Raw genomic sequence first — 18829 nt, forward strand, 5'->3', positions numbered from 1 at the left:
GTTGGGTTTTGGGTTGGGGTTGGGGTTTTGGGGGTTTTTTTGTTGTTGTTTTGGGGTTTTTTTGAGGGTTTTTTTATTGGGGTTTTTAGTGGGGGGTTGGTCCTGGTTTTTGGAGGGTTGAGGGGGTTTTTTGGTCCTGGTTTTTGGAGGGTTTGGGGGGGTTTTTTTGTCCTGGTTTTTGGAGGGTTGAGGGGGTTTTTTGGTCCTGTTTTTTGGAGGGTTGAGTTTTTTTGGTCCTTTTTTTGGAGGGTTGAGGAGTTTCTTTGGTCCTGTCTTTGAGAGGGGTTGGGTTTTTTATGGTTGGGTTTTTTGGCTTTGAGGGGTTTTTACCTAGGGATTTTTTTTCTGTTTGGGTTATTTTGTTGGGGGATTGAGTGTTTAGTTTTTTTGCGGGGAGGTTGGGTTTTTCAGGAAGTTGAGGGATTTGGGGGGTTTTACTGTTTTTTAGGACATTAAGGAATTTTGGAGGGTTGGGTTTTTTTAGGATGTTTAGAGGACTTTGGGGGGTCTTGGGATTTTTTAAGAAAAAAACCACTCTCTTGTCTTTGTATAGATATTATTAGATATATTAATTATCTAAAATCTATTACCTAAATCTCATCTAAATATCTAAAATGTATAATAATAATAATAATATGAGATAGGATTTGTTTTTTATAATATATAATATCATGGCCCTGAATGGTGTTTAAGGTTCCTACCAACCCAAACCATTCCATGATTCTCTTGTATAAAAATAAATAAATAAATATTTTAAAATGTATTTACATATAAATAATAACTATTTTAAAATATATTTATATATAAATAACTTTAAAAATATATTTATACATAAATAATATATTATAAAATATATAAATATATTCTACTATATCATGTATTTCTAATATTATTTATTCTATCATTTATTTTAATATTATTAATTCTATCATATTTATTTATATAGGATCTTATATAATCTTAAATGTATTTAATAATATCGATTTTTTAGTATTTTATATTTATAATCCAGCTTCATCTCCTGTCTCCCCCCAGGGAATTCAGGAATGAGGGGATGGATTCAGCCCCAGTGTTTGGGTGGGATCAGCCCAGCCCAGGTGTGACACAAAATTCAATATCAAATCCAGATTTAGATGATTTATATTTATATTTATTGAAATGTTCTGTATTTATCCCCTGGGGAAGGAGGAGCCTTGGGTCAGATTTGGGTTTGCTCTGTGCAAACCTCGCTTGGGGTTTTTTGTTTTAATCACCAACTTTTACCCCAAGTTTATTTTTAATGGCTTAACGGAAGCAGGGAGGGTCACACCTCTGTTTTTCCATGGATTATTTTTTATTTTAATCAACTCCCGCATTTTCAGGGGCTTTTGTCCTTCCCTACAAATCCCACATCCAGAATTCTGTGCTTTTTCCTGATGCTATCCTTTAACCCTCCAGATGTTCCATCCCAGCTGTTCACTTTGCCACTTCTCCTTCTCTTATTTTCCACTTTCTAATTTTTTTTTTTTTTTTTTAATTTCCAACTCCTTCAGCACCCGGGAAAGGGGAAAAAGCCATAAAATCCAGGAGGGAAAAGCCATGAAATCCAGGGGGAGAACACGATGGGAAAACCGGGATGGGGATGCCGAAAAGGATGCGGGAAGGGATCCAGGCAGCGATGAGAAAAGGGATCCCAGCAGGGATTCAGGACCTCCCTGGGGCTGTCCCACACCCATCCCCTCCGTGCTGAACCCCTCAGGATATGGGGAATTCCCGGGATAACCCCAAATCCCAGACCCGCCCTCCGTGCCTCCATCCCGGGCGCTCCAGCGGCGCCAAATCCCCCGGGGAGCTGCGGGGGGAGGACGCTGCCGCTCTCCGGCTCCCGCCGCTCCAGCCGGGCGTTAACAGATTATCCCGAGCTTTTGGGACCGCCAGGAGCCGGGGAAGAGCTGGCGGGAGGAGCACGGGCCAGGCCAGGGCTGCAGGCGCGGCCCCGTTTCTCTCCGCTGTCGGAATTCCCAAACCAGGTGGGAACGGGAACGCTGCGGGATTGCCGGGGCAGGGAAAGGGCTGAGCCCGCTCCCGCCTGGAATTCCGGGGATGTCAGAGCTGGGATGGAGCTCAGGGGAGGAATTTCACCTTCCCTGCACCTCCAGCCCTTCCCTGTCCTTTCTCCCTGGGCTCCCCGGGTCTGGCGGGGCAGGGGGAATGTCACCTCGTGTCACCAGTTTTCGGTGCTGCTGTGCCTCAGTTTCCCCGTCACGCCAGGGTCCCTGCTGGGGGACAGTGGGGTGGGGGGTACAGAGGGACCCCAAATCTCTGCTGAGCTGGTTCCAGCCCTTTTTAGGCAGCCCCAAATCCCTCCTGGTCCCTTCAGAGCCGTGATCGGGCAGGGGAAGCACTAAGATCCCCTTCCCAAAGAGCCTCCGACTGCTCCCCGCCCAAATTTCAGTCAAATCCGGCTCGTTTTGCATGAGAGGGGCACGGGGCAGCCTTTGCCTCGACCAAAACCAGCCCCAAAAAAACTCCCGGAGCTCTTCGGCTGCTCCGCTGTGGGTTTGGGAACCTCCCCCCGAGCCTGGGACAGCCCGTCCCCATCCCGGGGGAGTTTTTGGGGTGGAATTGAGGGATCGGCGCAGGACGAGGCACCAAAATCCCCGTTCCCAGCCCAACGGAGCCCTCGGAGAGCGCCATGGACGAGTGGGATCTCCCACAATGGAAAAAAGAGGTGGAAAGCCTCAAGTACCAGCTGGCCTACAAGAGGGAGATGTCCTCCAAGACCATCCCGGAGTGAGTGGGGCTTCCCCCTTCCCCCCTTTTTATTTTTTCCCTTTTTTATTTTTCCCCTTTTTATTCCCCCCCCCTTTTTTCCCTTCCTCCCCCTCTTTTTTTCTTCCTTTCCCTTTTCCCCCCCCCTCTTTCCCCCCCCCCCCTCTTTTTCTTCCCCTTCTTTTTTTTCCCCTTCTTTTGTTTCCCTCTCTTTTTTTCCCCCCTTTTTTCCCCCCCTTTCCTTTCCTATCCCCCAAGAGCAGAACCCAGCCCCACTATCCTGTCTCAGCTCCCGGATGAGATTTTCCCTTTCTGCATCTCCAATCCCCAGGGGCAGAACCCCCTCCTGACATCCCTGACCCTTTTCCAGCTGCCCAAATTCTGGTGGTGGCACCAAGGGACCTCCTGACCCCTGGGAGCCCCCCATGGTGCAGATCCCCCTTTTTCCAGAGCTCAAAATCCTTTAAATTATGGATGGCTCTGCTTTGTCACAGAGCTGGGGACACCCCCACGTCCCCCCAATGGATCAGGGACCCCCCCCCAGCAGAGCAGGACTGACCCTGAGCCCCCCAAATCCCCAATTCTGCTGCCCTGACCCACCCCCGGGGGCTGTGCCCACCCTCCCTCCCCTCTCTGCAGGTTCGTGAAGTGGATCGAGGACGGAATTCCCGAGGATCCCTTCCTGAACCCGGAGCTGATGAAGAACAACCCCTGGGTGGAGAAAGGCAAATGCCTCATCCTCTGATGGATGGAGCTTTCCCTCAGCTCCACTTCCCACATGAGATCCTGAAGGAAAACCCTGCCCTCACCTCCTTCTTCCTTCCCTGGTAGTTGTAAAGGGGTTTTAGAAATGGGGGGACGTGGGCAAATCCCCCAGGACGGGCACCCTGGGGGGAAAAGGAGCAGCAAAAGCTTCTCCAGGGGTTGGCTGCAGCTCCATCTCACACACCTGCCACCCAAAAAAAAATTTTAAAAGGCAGATTTTGCAACTTGGAAAGAAGCTTTTCACAACCACCCAGTTTTCTGTGATTTTAGATACTTTTGTAGACTGTAGGATATCGTTTCAGTTCCCAGCAAACCAGGCACAATGTGGCACCTGAAATAAACACGGCAATACTTCCCTGTCAATTTTTTTAGCTCCGTTTTATTTCTTTTTTTAAACAAAACAAGCAGGTAATAAAAAAACCCCACTGCACTAAAGGGTGAGAAAACCCAAACCCAGCTGCTCCCTTCAGTTCCAGCTGCAGCATTGCTGCTAGAGCAGGTCCCTGATGTAAAGGTTCCTCCTGACGGCGTTGGAGAAACCCTCGTTGAAGCGGAACCAGACGTCGCTCCTGCCCACGGCTTTGCCCATCTGCAGCTCCAGGGATTCCTCCTTGGAAACCTCGAGAGCTGCAGGAGCAAAAATCCACTTTTAAAACCTTCAAACGCTCAGCTGAGCCCTGGCTGGTGAGGAGGGGGGCATTCGGGGAGGGGGTGGAAGGGCACAGCTGATTCTGCCACGGCCCGGATGCTGCAATGCCTCCAACAGCCAAAATTCCCTTTGGATGGGGCCAGAATCCATGGATTTACCCACAGGAACTCCCTGCCAGCTGGGGTGGGCTCTGTTTGTCCCTGCTGCTGTCCCCTGCTGCCAGTGACACCCAGGGCCCACCCTGTCCCCTGTGCCACCCACCTGGGCCTGGAGCCACTTCGTCCCACCCCGTGCCTGTGCCACTCACCCAGGGCTCAGGGACACTTTGTCCCTGTGCCACCCACCCAATTCTCAGGCCACCCTGTGTCCCTGTGTCACCCACCCAGCTCTGAGGCCACCCTGTGTCACCCACCCGGGGCCGTGGCCGCCTCTCTCCTCTGCAGTGGCCTCCCGAAAAAATCCACCTCGGGCTGTGGAAGGAAGCAAAAGGCAGGGCTGGAGTTGGCTCTGGGGCACCTGCACTTCCCTGGGCAGGGCTCAGGCGCCCTCTTCAGAGCAGGAGCCAAATGCAAATCCTGCAGGAAGAGGCTGGGAGTGCAAACAGCATTCAAATTCGGGAATAAATTTGGGGGGGGGAAGGTAAAATGTGAGGCTCAGGTGGGGTTTTATACCCAGGAAAGGGCTGGAAGCTGAGCCCTGGGAAGGGGCAGTGCCAGGGAATGATGCCAGCTCCTCCTGGAGCCCTTTTCCAAGCTGCTTCCCCACTGAGCCCAAATTCGGCTCTCTCAGCCCAAATTCCCACAGCTCCTCCCTCCCCCAGCCCTGAAAACTTCCCGGGACACACCCAGAAAGTCACCCAGACCCAATTCATCCCAATGCCAGCGCTGCCTTTGTGGGACACACGGAGCTCAGCTGGGCTATGAAAGGAAACTGGACTCAAAAACCAAATTCCAGTGGAGCCACGGAGTGCCTGGCAGCCCAGGAAGGAGCTGGTGGGAACTGGGGCAGGAATTGGGGCCTGACCTTGTCCTGCACCGTTGCTCTCCTCACGATGTGCTCCAGATGCTGCTGGTGGTTGGGGGTCCCCGTGTCCCCTCGCTGGTCCCCGAGGCCACTCCTGGGCTCCTGTGGGGAGGACAGAGCTCAGCCAGGCTCCCCTGGGGCCGCCTGAGCTCCAGGGCTGGGCACTGAGCACCTGTCACCCCCCTGTCCCCCATCCCAGCCATCCCCTGCCTGCTGCCAGGTGGGATTGCGACATCCCAAAAGGTTTTTTTCCATCGTTTTCTGCCTCCTGGGCTCAGCCCCAGCCCCTTTCCCTGGGATTTCACATCCCAGCCATGTAAACAAGGAGCCCCCAGAGATGTTTTTGCAGCTTCTCTTTGCCCCACACCTCCCCCAGGAGCCCTCCTGCTGCTCCCAGGGATTAATTATCCCACTGGCACCAGGGCAGGGCAGGCATTGGCGTCACCTGGGATGTTTCTCCACCTTTTCCACCCCTTCCCATCTTTTCCTGCCTCCAGGAGAGAGGGCAGAGCCACTTCTGCTCCTCCTGGGGGGCTTTGGGACCTCTGGAAGTGCAGCAGGCAGAGAAGGGGGAAGAGGGAAGAGCTCACCTCCTACACAGACAGGTATAAACAGCAGCCAAAAACCTTCCCACCTCCAATTCCCACCCCTCCCTGGAGAGTGGAAAGGTTCAAAGCTCCAACTCCCCCCGGAATTCCTGCAAAAAGCTGAGCCCTGCAGCCCGGCCCAGCTGTGCAGGGAACAGCTGCAGCCGGGGGGGTTAATCCCGGATTTCCACTCGCACACAGCCAAAGCCAGCTTTGGGAAAAACATCCCCGGGGATTTTCTCCACACCCACAGCCCCGCCAGCCCTCTGGAGAGCCCCACCTGGGCCAGGTTTCGTGCCTCTGCCCTCCTCATCTTCTCCAGCTCGATCTCCCTGGCAATGAGCTGCTTGGCCTGGTAGCTGAGCTGCCTGCGGGCCGGCAGCTCCGGGAAGCGGCACACGGCCTCCACATTCCTGCAGGGGGGGAAACAGGGGAAAATCCCCCCAAATCACCCAGCTCTGCGCAGCCTGAGAGCCCCAGAACCTCCCAGCACTGCCCCTCCCAGCGGGATTCCAGTTTCCCCCCCGCCAGGGAATGGGAATGAGGGAGGGATTAGAGGGGTTTAATCCTGGCCTGAAAGCAAAAAAGAGGAGATTGCAGCGGGTCTGAATTGTCCTGAAAAGCTGAACAGATTGCCCTGGAAAGCCCATGGGCTCAGGCAAGGCAGCAGCACGACCTTCAGAGCCACCCCGAGGTACCCCCCCCTCGGGACAGGTTTAATGGGAATCCAGCCAGGAGCAGGAATTTGGGATCATCAGAGCAGCTGCATTCTTAACAAGGTCGGAGCACCAGCTCTGGAGTTCAGGCCTGTTTCAGTGTCCCCAGCAGCGAGGAGCCACCAGTCCCTCTGCCAGCTCCGAATATTTCATATTTATCCACTATTTATCCACTATAATTCACTATTTACTCACTATTTATTCCCTATTCTTGCCCCTAGAACAAAAGGAGCAAAGGCCCGAGTCAGGTGGCTCTGCAGCCATTCAGAAATCAGTTGTCTTTAAATAGTTTTAAAGAAAGAAACCCCAGAGGTTTTGCTGGTGACATCAGCTTTGTTTGCCAGAGAGATGCCGGGACACAAGTCCAGGTGCCACTGGGACGTGCCCAGCCCCTGCTGGTGACAGCCAAAGGGAAGTCTTTGCTTCCTTTTCCCTTCCCTTTCATCCCATTAAACCTCAGCCCCAGGGAGTGCTGGGGCAGCTGGATCCCACTGGGAATGGAGCAAAGCCAAAAGTCCCAACTCCTTCCTGAGAATCACCACAGAACCCTGGAACAGTTCAGGTTGGGAGGGATCTTCAAATCATCCAGCTCCAACCCTGACAACTCCCACTGGCTCCAACTCCCTTGAACACCTCCAGGGATCCAGGGGCAGCCAGAGCTTCCCTGGGAATTCACTTCCAGGGCCTTCCCACCCTCCCAGGGCAGGGTTTTGGCTCCCACTCCCCATCCTCAGCCCCAGCACTCACGGGTCCAGCTTGAAGACGTACTGGCCCTCGGGCAGGCGCTCCTGCAGGTAGGTCAGGTTGTAGGTGAGCATGGTGCTGATGAGCTCAGCCAGCTGCTGCTTCTCCTTCAGGCTGTAGAGCTGCGTGTTCACCTGGCCAGGGCACAGCAAGCTGAGAACTTAGAAAACCCCAAAACAGCCCAAAAGCACCGGGGTTTGTTTCTGTTTAGTTCCCTCTCAGGGACACCCGTCCTTCCCGGAGCAGGGACAGACCCTCTCCTGGTTGGGGGTGACCCTGAGAGCTCCCCAAAGCCCAGCTCAGCCAAGCCCAGCCCAGGTGGGGCTCAGGACCCCTCCAAAGAGTTGGGCACCTCAACTCCTGTTGTATTTCTCTGGGGAATGGTTTTTCCCCCCTCAAGAGCCCTGAAGTTTGTAACCGTATGGTTTGACCTTTCCTTCCTTTCCAGACCCAACTGGCTGAGTTCCAGCCATCCTTTCCTGAGCTGGAGACTGGTAAGACCCCCTGGAACCCTTTGAGAACAAACACCTCGGAATAATCCCAGGCTAAGTGCCTCTTTTGGAATCTTTTATCCTGTCCCCTGAAATATCCCTCCAAAGCCTCTCAAGAAACAGAGCTTTGCCCTGGGGGCTAAGGGGAGACATTTCAAACTCCCTGCCCGGAGTTTCTGCACCGACACCAACCCCAGCCCGGATTAGGGACAGGAATCCAGGACGGCCCACCAGGGTGGGGTTTGCAGAGGGGCGCCAGCAGGCAGGCAGGGCTGCAGGGGACGCAGGGGACACTCACAGGGCGCAGTTTGGGGGCGATGATGTCCAGCAACAGGCACAGCACCTCCAGCACCAGCGCCCGCCGCCCCGCCCGGCTGCGCGCGCCCGGCGCCATCCCCGACGCCACGGACAGCACCACGTTCTGCATCTGGCTCAGCCTGGCCGCGGCCTTGGGGACAGCACAGGGACACTCGCGGGGCGTCCCTGCAGGGCCGCCAGGCTGTCCCCGAGCCCCGCTGCACTTGCCTCGGGCTGGCTGCTGGGGTAGGCCAGCCGGGGGATGGAGGCGGCGGCGAAGAGCAGGTGGAAAGCCACGGGCAGGAAGGGCAGGTAGCGCAGCAGCTGGAAGCTCTGGCCCTGCAGCACGGCCCTGCCCAGCAGGTCAGAGAAGCTCAGCCACTCCAGGGCCAGGCACACGGAGCCCAGGCTGGAATCTCGCACCTTCATCTTCAGGAAGTTCTCAAACAGGCCCTGGAAGGGGATGTGGGGGCAGGTGGGTCTCACCTCGCGGGTGTTCTGAGCTTCTTCCCCAGTGAGCTCAGCTCCCCCCTCGGCTGCTCTCACCTGGGCCAGCTTGTCCTGCTCTCCCGAGGAGATGGAGAGCTGCAGGATGTGGTGGAAGCGCTGGGAGGAGGAATTGAAGCCCCCCGAGCCCCCGGGGTGGGCCAGGTCCTCGTCCCCCAGCAGGAGCTGGGCTGGCAAAGAGGGATCCATTCCTATCCTGTGCCTGGGGGAGCCCGGAGGGAAGAGCTGAGGGCTCCCCAGATGGAGATTTTCCCTTCCCAGAAGGGGAAGGAGAAGGAAAAAAACCCAAAGGGAAGAGCTGAGGGGTTCCTAGATGGAGCTTTTCCCTTCCCAAAAGGGGAAGGAGAAGGGAAAATCCTCCTCCCACCTCTGGGGCCTGGGGAGCTGGAAGATCTCCTGCCAGATGGAGAAGAGCCCCTTGTTCTGGTCCTTCAGGCCAACCCTCATGGTCTGCACCATCTGCACACTCAGCTCCTTCTGCCCCCGGCCGTGCAGGAACTGCAGCAGGACACGGGGCATGGAGGGGACAGCACCCCAAAACTGGGCACAGCCACCACAGCCACCCCCCCTTCCTGCCCATGTGGGGCTGAGAACACCCAGGGGACAGGGCCATGCTCCAGGGAGCTGCCTGCAAGGGGCTTTTGTCCCCTCTGTCCCCGTGTGAGCCTGCAGCTGCAGGAGTGTGTCCCCAGGGCCACCCCTGTGTCCCCAGGGCCATCCCAGTGTCCCCAGGGCTATCCCCATTTCCCCAAAGCCATCCCCATGTTCCCAGGGCTATTCCCATGTCCCCAGGGTCATCCCAGTGTCCCCACAGTCATGCCCATGTCCCCAGAGCCATCCCCCTGTCCCCAAGGCCATCCCCATGTCCCCAGAGCCATCCCCGTGTTCCCAGAGCTATGCCCATGTCCCCAGGGTCCCCCCAGTGTCCCCAGAGCCATCCCAGTGTCCCCACAGTCATGCCCACACCCCCAGAGCCATCCCTGTGTCCCCAAGGCCATGCCCGTGTCCCCAGAGCCATCCCTGTGTCCCCCAAGGCCATGCCCGTGTCCCCAGAGCCATCCCCATGTCCCCCGCAGTGTCCCGTGGTGTCCCCAGCACCTGCAGGGTGTTGATGCAAGAGCGGATGTCGCTGTCGGTTTTCTCGCACAGCGCCAGCAGCGCGCCCGTGTCTGCCCGCATCCCCTGCCGCAGGGAGATCTAAGGGACAGCAGGACAGCCAGCCCCTCAGGGGACAGCCAGGACCAGGGGGGCACAGCCAGCCCCTCAGGGGACAGTCGGGACCAGGGGAGCACAGCCAGCCCCTCAGGGGACAGCCGGGACAGCCAGGACCAGGGGGGCACAGCCAGCCCCTCAGGGGACAGCCGGGACCAGGGACAGCCGGGATCGGGGGGGCACAGCCAGCCCCTCAGGGGACAGCTGGGATCGGGGACAGCCGGGATCAGGAGGGGACAGCCAGGCCCCAGGGAGGGGACGCAGGGGAACACTGACCTCGGCAAGGCGCTGTGCCAGGCGGGAGGGAGCAGTGCGGGGGAAGCTGAGCAGGAAGGATTGCTGCCGGAGCGGCCGCAGGGCCGGCACGTACCTGGGCAGGGAAACACGGGGGTGAGAGAGCCCGGCGGGAATTCTGCTCCTCAGGGAGTTATTTAGGGTGGGAAAGACCTCCTGGAGCATTGAGTCCAACCATTCCCCCGGCACCATGAAATGATGTCCCCAAGGGCCACATCCACTTAAATCCCCCCAGAGAAGGGGATCCCACCCCTGCCCTGAGCAGCCCAGACCCATCAATACCTGAGTGCCCTTTACCTGAGTGCCCTTTCCAGGAAGGAATTTTCCCAAATATCCAACCTAAAGCTCCCCTGGCCCAGCCTGAGGCCGTTCCCTCTCCTCCTGTCCCTGTTCCCTGGGAGCAGAGCCTGATCCCCCTGGCTGTCCCCTCCTGCAGAGCCACAAATTCCTCCTGCTCCCCATTTTCTCCAGGCTGAGCCCCTTCCCCAGCTCCCTCAGGAATTCTCCAGCTCCTTCCCTGGACACGCTCCAGCCCCTCAATGTCACGAGAGCCACAATCCAACCGCAGGACTTGAGGGGCTGCACTCACACACAGACCCCAGCAGCAGCCACCTGCTGTCTGTGGCCAGGCCCCGGTGTCCCCGTGTCCCCCCCAGGGCAGGTGACACTCACTGGTCGTTGCAGATGCAGATGATGGGCCGCAGCAGGAGCCCCCCGTCACGCCGCCGCCGCCCCGCCTCGCCCTCGCCGTCCTTCCTCTGGATGATGGACAGCAGGACGTTGATGGAGGCCTGGGGGGAAAACAGGGAGCGCAGGGATGGATTCCTGCCCCTGGAGCACTGCAGGGGCCATGAACAGGGCCACGTCCGAGGGCCCCGGGCTCACCGCGGGCGCGCCGTCGATCTCGTCGATGATGAGGCAGTTGGGGCTCTCGTGGGAGCCCAGCACAGACCTCATCTGCGTGGCAGCTTCAATTCGCGTCCTGAACACCTCGGGGCTGCGGTCATCGCTGCCAGGGACACGGGGACAGGTCACCTCGGGCATGGGGACACGGGGACAGGTCACCTCGGGCATGGGAACACTGCCAGCGTCAGCCCCGGGACAGTGTCACCTCCAGAACAGCAGCACCCTTAGGACACTGTCACCTCCAACATCACCTCCAAAACAACATCACTTCTGGCATCACCCTGGCACCCAGGGGCTCACCTGGCACTTGTCACCCAGGGCTCACCTGGCACCCAGGGGCTCACCTGGCACTTGTCACCCAGGGCTCACCTAGCACCCAGGGCTCACCTGGCATTTGTCACCCAGGGCTCACCTGTCCCTCAGGGCTCACCTGGCACTTGTCACCCAGGGCTCACCTGTCCCCCAGAGCTCACCTGGCGTTCATCTCCACGGCGTTGTAGCCCGCGTGCCTGGCGATGACGTGGGCCAGCGTGGTCTTGCCCAACCCGGGGGGGCCACAGAGCAGGGCCACCTGTGGCACAGAGGGCAGGTCACTCCGGAGGTGTCCCCAGGGAGGGGACAACGCTGCTTCTCAGCTGGTGGCAGCAGAGTGACCCAGGGCCACGTCTCCTCCTGCTCACCTTGTACTTGGGTCTCTTGTGCTGGTCCAGCTCGGCCTCCAGGATCTCCTCGGTGAGCTGGATCTTGGTTTTCCACTTGTTGGGGTTTTCCTTGGGGTGGCTGAGCGGGGGGTGAGCTGCAGGGCCGGGCGTGGCCTTCCTGGCAGCCTTGTCCTTGCCAAACACCACCGTGTCCCACAGCTTGAGCCACTTGAGCAGGCAGCGGTTGGTGTACTGCAGGGGGGCAGGAAAGCGGGGAAAATCCAGGGGAAAATCCAGGGGAAAATCCAGCTGAGGGCAGAGGAAGGCTCTCCTGCTCACCTGGCATCTCCCTGGGATGAGGTGGGAATGCTTCCCTTCCCAGCTCAGCCCCCCATCCCTCCGGGGAACCCTGGATAAGTGACATCAGCCCCATGTCCCTCCTGGCCCTGCTCTGTCTTGGCTCAGTCAGCACTTCTCAGCCCCTCCCAGCACATCCAATTCCCTACAAAGCTCCTAATATCCCCCCAAAAAAATTCAAAACAGCCAACAACTCCTGGCTAAATCCCTCCCTATCATTTTTTTGTCATGTTTTAGTCACGTTTTCTAAGGGTTGTTTTTTTTTTTTTGCCAGAACATCCACAGCCTCCAGTGAAAATCTGCCATCCCAAACTCTCAGGGACTCAGGACAGAGCAGACACAGCCCCCAGGCAGTGCTCCCAGAGGCAATTCCCAATCCCATGGCATTCCAGAGGTGCTGACCCCGCCCATCCCAAGCCCCCCGTTGTCCCAGCACCTCACATCATCACTGAGCAGCTCCATGTAGCGCCGGGGGCTGAACTTGTCCACCCAGAGGCAGTGGGATGCAGATTCCTCCTCGGCTGCTGGATCCTTGTCCATGCTGGGATCCGGGCTCTCAGCGCTGGCCTCGCTCCCCAGGCAGCTGCAGGACGGGATTAATTTACCCCAAAGCAGCCCAGGAGTCAGGGCAAGGTGGGAATTCCACCCCAAGCTGGGGGTGATGAGGACAAAAAGGCTCCTCCAAAATTTGATGCTGGAAGAGCAACTGGGAGGCAAATCCAGCAGCGTGGCAGCGGCTGGGGAGGGGATTCAGCCCAACATCTCACCTGTTTATGATCTCTGTCAGCTGCTGGGAGGCCTCCAGGACCTGCCTGCGACGCTTGGGCACAAACACAGAGCGGGCTCAGAGACATCCCTCCAATCTATGACAGGAATTTGGGAGCCAGCAGGGCCGGCAGGGACACGGGGGAAGGTCTGGGACATGCGGTACCTCCTCATCCACCTGCTCCTTCAGGTAGGAGAAGGGCACTCCCAGCAAGTGCAGCGGCCTGTGAGCGTTCCAGCCCAGGGAATCCGGGAGCTGCAAGGACACAGGGACACAGGGACACAGGGACAGCCCCTCCTGAGCCCACCTGGAGGCCACAGAGGAGCAAATCCCACCTCCAGCCCCCTCCTCACCTCCAGCCCCGTCCCGCAGGGATCATCCCTCAGCACCAGGAACACCCTGGAGCCCTGGGTGGATGTCACGTTGATGTAATCCTCCAGCACCGGGGGTCTCCTCAGGACCCTCTTCTTTTCCAAGGGTGGGGTGGTCTGCAGGGGGATCATTCCGCTCATCTCCAGGGGGTTCGAGCTGGAAAACCCCAAATTCCTTCAGCAGGGGAAGGGCTCTTCCCCTCTCCCCTGTTAAAACTGGGCTTCAGGGTGGCCGACCTGGTGTTGTGGGGAGCCAGAGGCGCCTCTGCGCCGCCATCCCAGGGGACATCCGCGGCCAGCTCATGCTCTGCACCGAAATCCAGCTTCTTCACAGCCTCCAGGCGCTGCCGCTTGGGCTTCGGGGCTGGGCAAGGCGAGAGCACCGCTGATGGAGCGGGGAGGCTCCTCTCCGGGGGGAGAGGGCTCGGCAGCACCCGGGGAACCGGGTCAAACCTACTGCGGGGTGCGGGCTCTGCCGGGGACACGGCGGGGACACAGCCCTGGCCCCGCTTCTTGCCGCTGGTGCCCCCGGGGGGCTCGGGCTCGTCCGGCAGCTGCCTCTTGCCCCGGAACTGGGAGGCTTTGGGGCCGGCGGGTGGGGATGGGTCATCTGCAAAAGGGGTCAGAGCGCGGTGCCGGTCACCGGAGGGGACCCGCGGCGAGGCGGGCGCGCAAAGCCCGCTCCCTCCCTCCCTGCCTCCGCCGCCTCCCGTCCCGGCGCAGCAGCAGCGCCCACCTCCCAGCTCGGCCAGCACCTCCAGCTCGGCGGCGAAGCGCTCGTAGAAGCCATCGTCGGCTCCATCCTCGAGCAAATCCTCGGGCACATCCTCGGCGCCCGCCATGGGCAGCGCCCGCCCCGCCGCTCCCGCCGCGCTCCCGCCCGCGCCCTCCGCGGGGCCGGCGCTGATTGGGCGGAGGGAGCGCGGGCGGAGGCGGGGCCGACGTTGATTGGGTGGGAGGTGCGCGGACGGAGGCGGGGCCGGCGCTTATTGGGTGGGGGCGCGCGGGCGGAGGCGGGGCCGGTGCCGATTGGACTCGGCGTGAGCGCTGCCGGGAGCGGGCGGGGCCGGGGCGGCGGGGGCGCTGCGCGGGTTCCCTCAGCCGGGTCCGGGTCTCCTCAGCCGGGTCCGGGTCACCTCTGCCCTGCCCGGGTCACTTCAGTCCTCTCCGCCGTGCGTGTCCCCGCCCCGGCGTCCCCTGTCCCCTCCCCCGTGTCCCGTGCCCTCCGGCGGAGCCGCCGCGATCGCGGCCGGGCCGCAGCGGGGAGCGGGGCGAGGCCGATCGGGATGGGCAGAGCCGGCACGGCGCGGCCGCGGCGCCTCCGGGAGTGACAGCGGGGCGGGGATGGGCCATCCCCGCGTGGCGCCGGGGCGTCCCGGGACGGCGGTGGGGCCGCGCGGTGTGATGTGACATCGGCCGGAGCATCCGTACCGCTGTGGGAGCCGCATGGTGTGACACCGGTGAGGCTGGGGGACAGCAGCGCTGCAGGTGACACCGGTGCCGCGGCAGCACCGGGACATCTCGGTTCCCTGCCGGGGTATGGCACCTCCAGGCCCTGCTCCCTGTCTGTCCCGGGATGCTGTGCCCAGCCCGGGGTGCACATCCCGAATCCCCCTCTCTGTCCCCCGCAGGGCGCTGGCCATGGAGCCGGGCACCATCGACAACCTGTCCATCCTGTACCAGAGCTCCGACTTCATCGTGGTCAACAAGCACTGGGACCTGCGCATCGACAGCAAGATGTGGTACGAGACGCTGACCCTGCAGAGCCAGCTCAAGCACCGCTTCCCCGAGCTGGCCGACCCCGACACCTACTACGGCTTCAGGTGAGCACCCAGCCCGGCTCTGCCCTCAGCTGGGGGCGCTCCTGAGGTCCCCAGGACACTCCTTTACCCCCCGTGTCCTTCCCAGGTTCTGCCACCAGCTGGATTTCTCCACCAGCGGGGCCCTGTGCGTGGCACTCAACAAAGCGGCGGCGGGAAGTGCCTACAAGTGCTTCAAGGAGCGCCTGGTGACCAAAGCCTACCTGGCCCTGGTGAGCCCTCCCTGCCACCTCCTGCCTTGGCCTCGTGGCGTTCCTGAACACCTCTGCCCGGGGGGAATGAGGGAGTTGAGGGTGTTCAGTTGGAGAGGAGGAGGACTCAGAGTTGGAGCCTAAAGGGGCTCCAAGGGGGCTGGAGAGGGATTTGGACAAGGGCATGGAAGGACAGGACACAGGGAAAGGAGCGTGAGGTTAAGTTGGGTATTAGGAAGGAATTCTGCACAGGGTGCCCAGAGAAGCTGTGGCTGTCCCTGGATCCCTGGAAGTGTCCAAGGCCAGCTAGGATAGAGCTTGGAGCAGCCTGGGATAGCGAGAGGTGTTCCTAGCCCTGACAAGGAGCTGGGCTGGGGGAAATGGATGGGCTTTAAGGTCCTTCCAACCCCACCCTTGCTGTGATTCCATGATTCCTGTCACCAGGGGGTGGGTGAGGAGCACAGGGCTCAGTGTCCACATTCCTGCCCTCAGGTGAGGGGCCACGTGAGCCAGAGGCGGATGATGATCCGCTACGCCATCGGGAAGAACACCACGGAGGGCATGACCCACATGATGTGCATCGAGGGCACGGAGGGTGAGCAGCCCCAGCCCCTGCTCTGCCCACGCCCCCAGGGATGTGCTGGGCCGTCACAAAGCCCCTCTGGATCTCCCTGCAGGCTGTGAGAATCCCAAGCCGTGCCAGTCGGAGCTGGTGGTGCTGGAACACGGATCCTACAGCGGAGACCCCGTCACCAAAGTGCTGCTGCAGCCACTGACAGGTGGGGACAGGGACAGCTCTGACCTGGAGCAGAGCCTGGAAAGGGGTGAGGGAAGCTGAGAACTGCCATGCTGAGGGGGACAGATTCCATTATGCGTATTGTCACTATGCCCTGAAAGAGGGATTCAGGAGTTCCCTGTCCTTGATTCCCTCTCTGCCCTCAGGGAGAACTCACCAGCTGCGGGTTCACTGCAGTGCTATCGGCCACCCCATCGTGGGGGACTTCACCTACAGCCAGCGGCAGGACAGCCAGCCCTACAGGATGATGCTCCACGCCTACTACCTGCGCATCCCCACCGGGAAGGAGCTGATCGAGGTGCGCGCGCCCGACCCCTTCCTCACCGCCATGGACAGCAACTGGGTGCCCCAGCACGTCACCCAGAGGCTGGAGGATGTCATCCAGGAGCTCAAGGACAAGGGGACACGGAAGGAGGAGGAGGAGAGGCAGGAAGCTGCCGGAGAGGAGGAAGCAGGGAGTGAGGGCAGGAGGGAGGAGACGGAGGAGCAGCGGGCGCGGTGCGAGCAGTGGTTGGCTGAGTGGGCTCTGGAGTGAGCACGGAGCACGTCCCTGCATTTCCAGCTGCATCCTTGTCCCAGCAGGTCCCCAGGGACCCTCCACACCTGCACTCCCTGTATGGCTTCCCTCACTCCTGGGGCTGGCATCAGGTGGATTTTAGGAGCGGTTGAGGTCGGGTTATTTTGGCATGTTCTTCATCCACCTGGCCACGGGATGTCACTGTCCCAATCCTGGGCCTCAGCAGCAGAGTCAGCGTCACATTCCAGCTTAGAGTGACCCCAAAGCTTTCCATCCCTGTCCTGGGCACAGCTGGACACTGCTTGGCCATGGACATTCCCACAACCTCTCCATGCTTGGATGCAGAATTGGAGCCAGTGCAGCTCCAGTGTCCGTGTTCCCCTTTCCCATTCCCTCACTGCAGCTGCTGTGTCTGTGGGAGGTGGGAGGTTGGGGGCTGGAGCACGTTCTGGGGACACTGACAGTCCCCCAGTCCCAGGGTGTCCTGTGAAACTGGACTGGGATGGGCATGGAAAGGTCCCTGCTCCTCACCCCCTCCCTCCCTCAGCCCACCTGGGCGGTTTTTAAAGGTTTGGGGAAGGTGAAGGAGTCGATACCAACAGATTTTAAACTTTTTTCAATTTTCTAGGAAGAGAATCTAGTCTTTTAGGGTTTGTAAAAATACGGGTGGTCTCAGGAATGAGGTATTTTTAGTACTTCTATGGTCAGAGAGCCAGCAGCCCAAAGCTTTCTTAACGGATTTTATTATTCCTTCTACTAGCACTGCCTTTCCTGCTTTTATCCCTGCTGAGACAGGTCAGGGGACACAAATCCCTTTCTGCTCACCCACGTGAGGAGGGATCAGTATCCTGGGTGGGTCCCATGGGGTGGCTCCTGCCTGGCAGCTTTCCAGAGGGTCCTGCAGGCAGGTCTTTTGGGAAAGCTCTGGAGCAGCAGGAAAAGGATTTATAGAGCTGAAAGAAAGGCTGAGAACTGACGGGAGGAGCAGGCAGGAGCTCAGCTTTGACAGATGCCAAGAAATTTCCTTGGAAGTGCCCTTGCTCTGCTGGTCATCCTGCTTTGCTTTTAACCCTCTGCAGCCCCTGGGGGACGTTTGGAAATGAGGAGAACAGGACAGAGGGGCTGGAGCCGTCCCAGGGCTTTCCAAGAGCACATCAGAGTTGTCACCTCACCAGCCCCATCCCGTGTAAAACCACGTAGTTCACACAGCTGATATTCCCACCCTGAGGGGGAATTAAAAGTCACATCCCTCTCTCCTTGTGGATAAACACAGGAGGGAAAAAAAAAAAAAAATCCTTGAAATCCTGCAAGTCACCAAAATCCCCCGGGGGTGGGTGGGTGGGGTGGAATTTTGGATCATCTGTCCCGTGTGTCCCTTTTGTGGCTTGGTGCCACCACTGAGGTGCCATCTGAGCACTGAGCGGGCACGGTGGGCTCTGTGTCGGTGCCAGGGGGCTCAGGAGGAGCAGGAGCCCCTTGTCCTTCCTTCCAGGCCCCGTCCCTGCCCATCCCCGCTGCCGGGAGGGGCCGGGCGCTGGGAACGAACACACCCAACCTGTTCGCCAGAGATCCGCGGGGGGGGTGACGCGCCCGGGAGGTGCTGGAGAGTGACAGCGGCGATCGCGGGGACGCTCCGCCTTCCCGCGGTGGGGACATGGGGACGCGGATGGGGCTGGCACCCCGAGCCCACCGCGTTTGCATCGGGGAGCCCCCACACCCCACCCCAGCCTGTGCGTGCTGCTTCTCCCCGGCGCCGCACATCCAAAGGAATTGTCCTTACCCTGCAGAGGGAGTTTTCCAGGTGGCCGTGTCCCCGTGCTGTCCCCTCCTGCCCGCGGGGCTGGGGCTCCTCTGGTGCCCTGGCCTTGTGGTGTGGCCGTGATGTCCTCCTGCGCACTCTGCACTTGCAGTTTTGGTGTGTTTGCTGTATTAAACGTGTCTCTGCCCTTCGCTCTGCTGCTCTCTGGATCCATCCCGCGCTCCCGGGGGTTTCCAGGAATGAGGCTGGACCGGCCCCGGGGCTCTCACCCGGCCGGCCTGTTGTGTGAGAGACGGAATTTCGGTGTGAGCGGCAGGAATGATTCCTGCTCGCCCTGCTGGGATGAGCGGCCCCAGAACCCTCCCGGGTTTGGTGACAGGGATGGCCGGGGGTGATGCGGACCTGGTGTCACTGCCCCGTCCTGTCCCCGCCCTCTGGGACGGCACCGGCCAGCCTGGAGAGGAGACGCCTCCAGAGAGAGCTCCGAGCCCCTTCCAGGGCCTAAAAGGGCTCCAGGAGATCTGGATGAGGGATGGAGAGACAGGACACAGGCAATGGCTTCAAAGTGACAGGGAAAGATGGGATTTTGGGAAGGAATTCCTGGCTGGGGGGCTGGGGAGGCCCTGGCACAGATTCCCAGAGGAGCTATGGCTGCCCCTGGATCCCTGG

General features: G+C 59.5%; 3 protein-coding genes across 4 annotated transcripts; 2 read left to right on the forward strand and 1 right to left on the reverse strand.

Annotated features, from left to right (window-relative positions):
* Nucleotides 1-1930: 1930 nt before the first annotated feature.
* On the forward strand, nucleotides 1931-3924 carry GNG13 (G protein subunit gamma 13). Its single transcript, XM_066197872.1, has 3 exons — nucleotides 1931-2009; nucleotides 2650-2772; nucleotides 3391-3924. The coding sequence occupies exons 2-3, from the start codon at nucleotides 2675-2677 to the stop codon at nucleotides 3494-3496; spliced, it is 204 nt and encodes a 67-aa protein (XP_066053969.1). The 5' UTR covers nucleotides 1931-2009; nucleotides 2650-2674; the 3' UTR covers nucleotides 3497-3924.
* On the reverse strand, nucleotides 3894-14525 carry CHTF18 (chromosome transmission fidelity factor 18). Its single transcript, XM_066198484.1, has 23 exons — nucleotides 14509-14525; nucleotides 13814-13980; nucleotides 13535-13687; nucleotides 13315-13441; nucleotides 13060-13234; nucleotides 12872-12961; nucleotides 12708-12760; nucleotides 12382-12523; nucleotides 11623-11835; nucleotides 11416-11513; nucleotides 10922-11045; nucleotides 10709-10827; nucleotides 10019-10112; nucleotides 9629-9727; nucleotides 8898-9028; nucleotides 8570-8732; nucleotides 8252-8476; nucleotides 8025-8174; nucleotides 7239-7369; nucleotides 6056-6188; nucleotides 5189-5290; nucleotides 4578-4635; nucleotides 3894-4143 (listed from the first exon to the last, which is right to left on the reverse strand). The coding sequence occupies exons 1-23, from the start codon at nucleotides 14523-14525 to the stop codon at nucleotides 4007-4009; spliced, it is 2901 nt and encodes a 966-aa protein (XP_066054581.1). The 3' UTR covers nucleotides 3894-4006.
* RPUSD1 (RNA pseudouridine synthase domain containing 1) lies at nucleotides 14160-18351 on the forward strand. 2 transcript variants are annotated; one of them, XM_066197858.1, is made up of 6 exons: nucleotides 14160-14537; nucleotides 14709-14900; nucleotides 14986-15109; nucleotides 15581-15683; nucleotides 15766-15867; nucleotides 16031-18351. In XM_066197858.1, exons 2-6 carry the CDS (start codon nucleotides 14719-14721, stop codon nucleotides 16417-16419), a joined length of 900 nt encoding a protein of 299 aa, XP_066053955.1. In that variant the 5' UTR covers nucleotides 14160-14537; nucleotides 14709-14718; the 3' UTR covers nucleotides 16420-18351. The 2 variants fall into 2 exon arrangements, with proteins under 2 accessions (XP_066053955.1, XP_066053956.1); XM_066197859.1 differs by having other exon boundaries at nucleotides 14534-14614.
* Nucleotides 18352-18829: the final 478 nt, after the last annotated feature.

Source organism: Chamaea fasciata, unplaced genomic scaffold (genome assembly GCF_029207755.1).
Source record: "Chamaea fasciata isolate MVZ Bird 193981 ecotype frontalis unplaced genomic scaffold, bChaFas1.0.hap1 SCAF_16, whole genome shotgun sequence".
Taxonomy (NCBI): domain Eukaryota; kingdom Metazoa; phylum Chordata; class Aves; order Passeriformes; family Sylviidae; genus Chamaea; species Chamaea fasciata.

Bases quoted from the DNA above. Each gene is read 5' to 3' on its own strand.
- GNG13 (XM_066197872.1), top strand. From the start codon at position 2,675: ATGGACGAGTGGGATCTCCCACAATGGAAAAAAGAGGTGGAAAGCCTC. The intron at 2,773-3,390 runs GTGAGTGGGGCT...CCCTCTCTGCAG, and splicing joins TCCTCCAAGACCATCCCGGA to GTTCGTGAAGTGGATCGAGG.
- RPUSD1 (XM_066197858.1), top strand. From the start codon at position 14,719: ATGGAGCCGGGCACCATCGACAACCTGTCCATCCTGTACCAGAGCTCC. The intron at 14,901-14,985 runs GTGAGCACCCAG...TGTCCTTCCCAG, and splicing joins GACACCTACTACGGCTTCAG to GTTCTGCCACCAGCTGGATT. The intron at 15,868-16,030 runs GTGGGGACAGGG...CTCTGCCCTCAG, and splicing joins GCTGCTGCAGCCACTGACAG to GGAGAACTCACCAGCTGCGG.
- CHTF18 (XM_066198484.1), bottom strand. The intron at 8,175-8,251 runs GCAAGTGCAGCG...GCTGTCCCCAAG, and splicing joins ACCCCAGCAGCCAGCCCGAG to GCCGCGGCCAGGCTGAGCCA. The intron at 5,291-6,055 runs GTGGGGCTCTCC...TCCTCCCCACAG, and splicing joins AGGCACGAAACCTGGCCCAG to GAGCCCAGGAGTGGCCTCGG.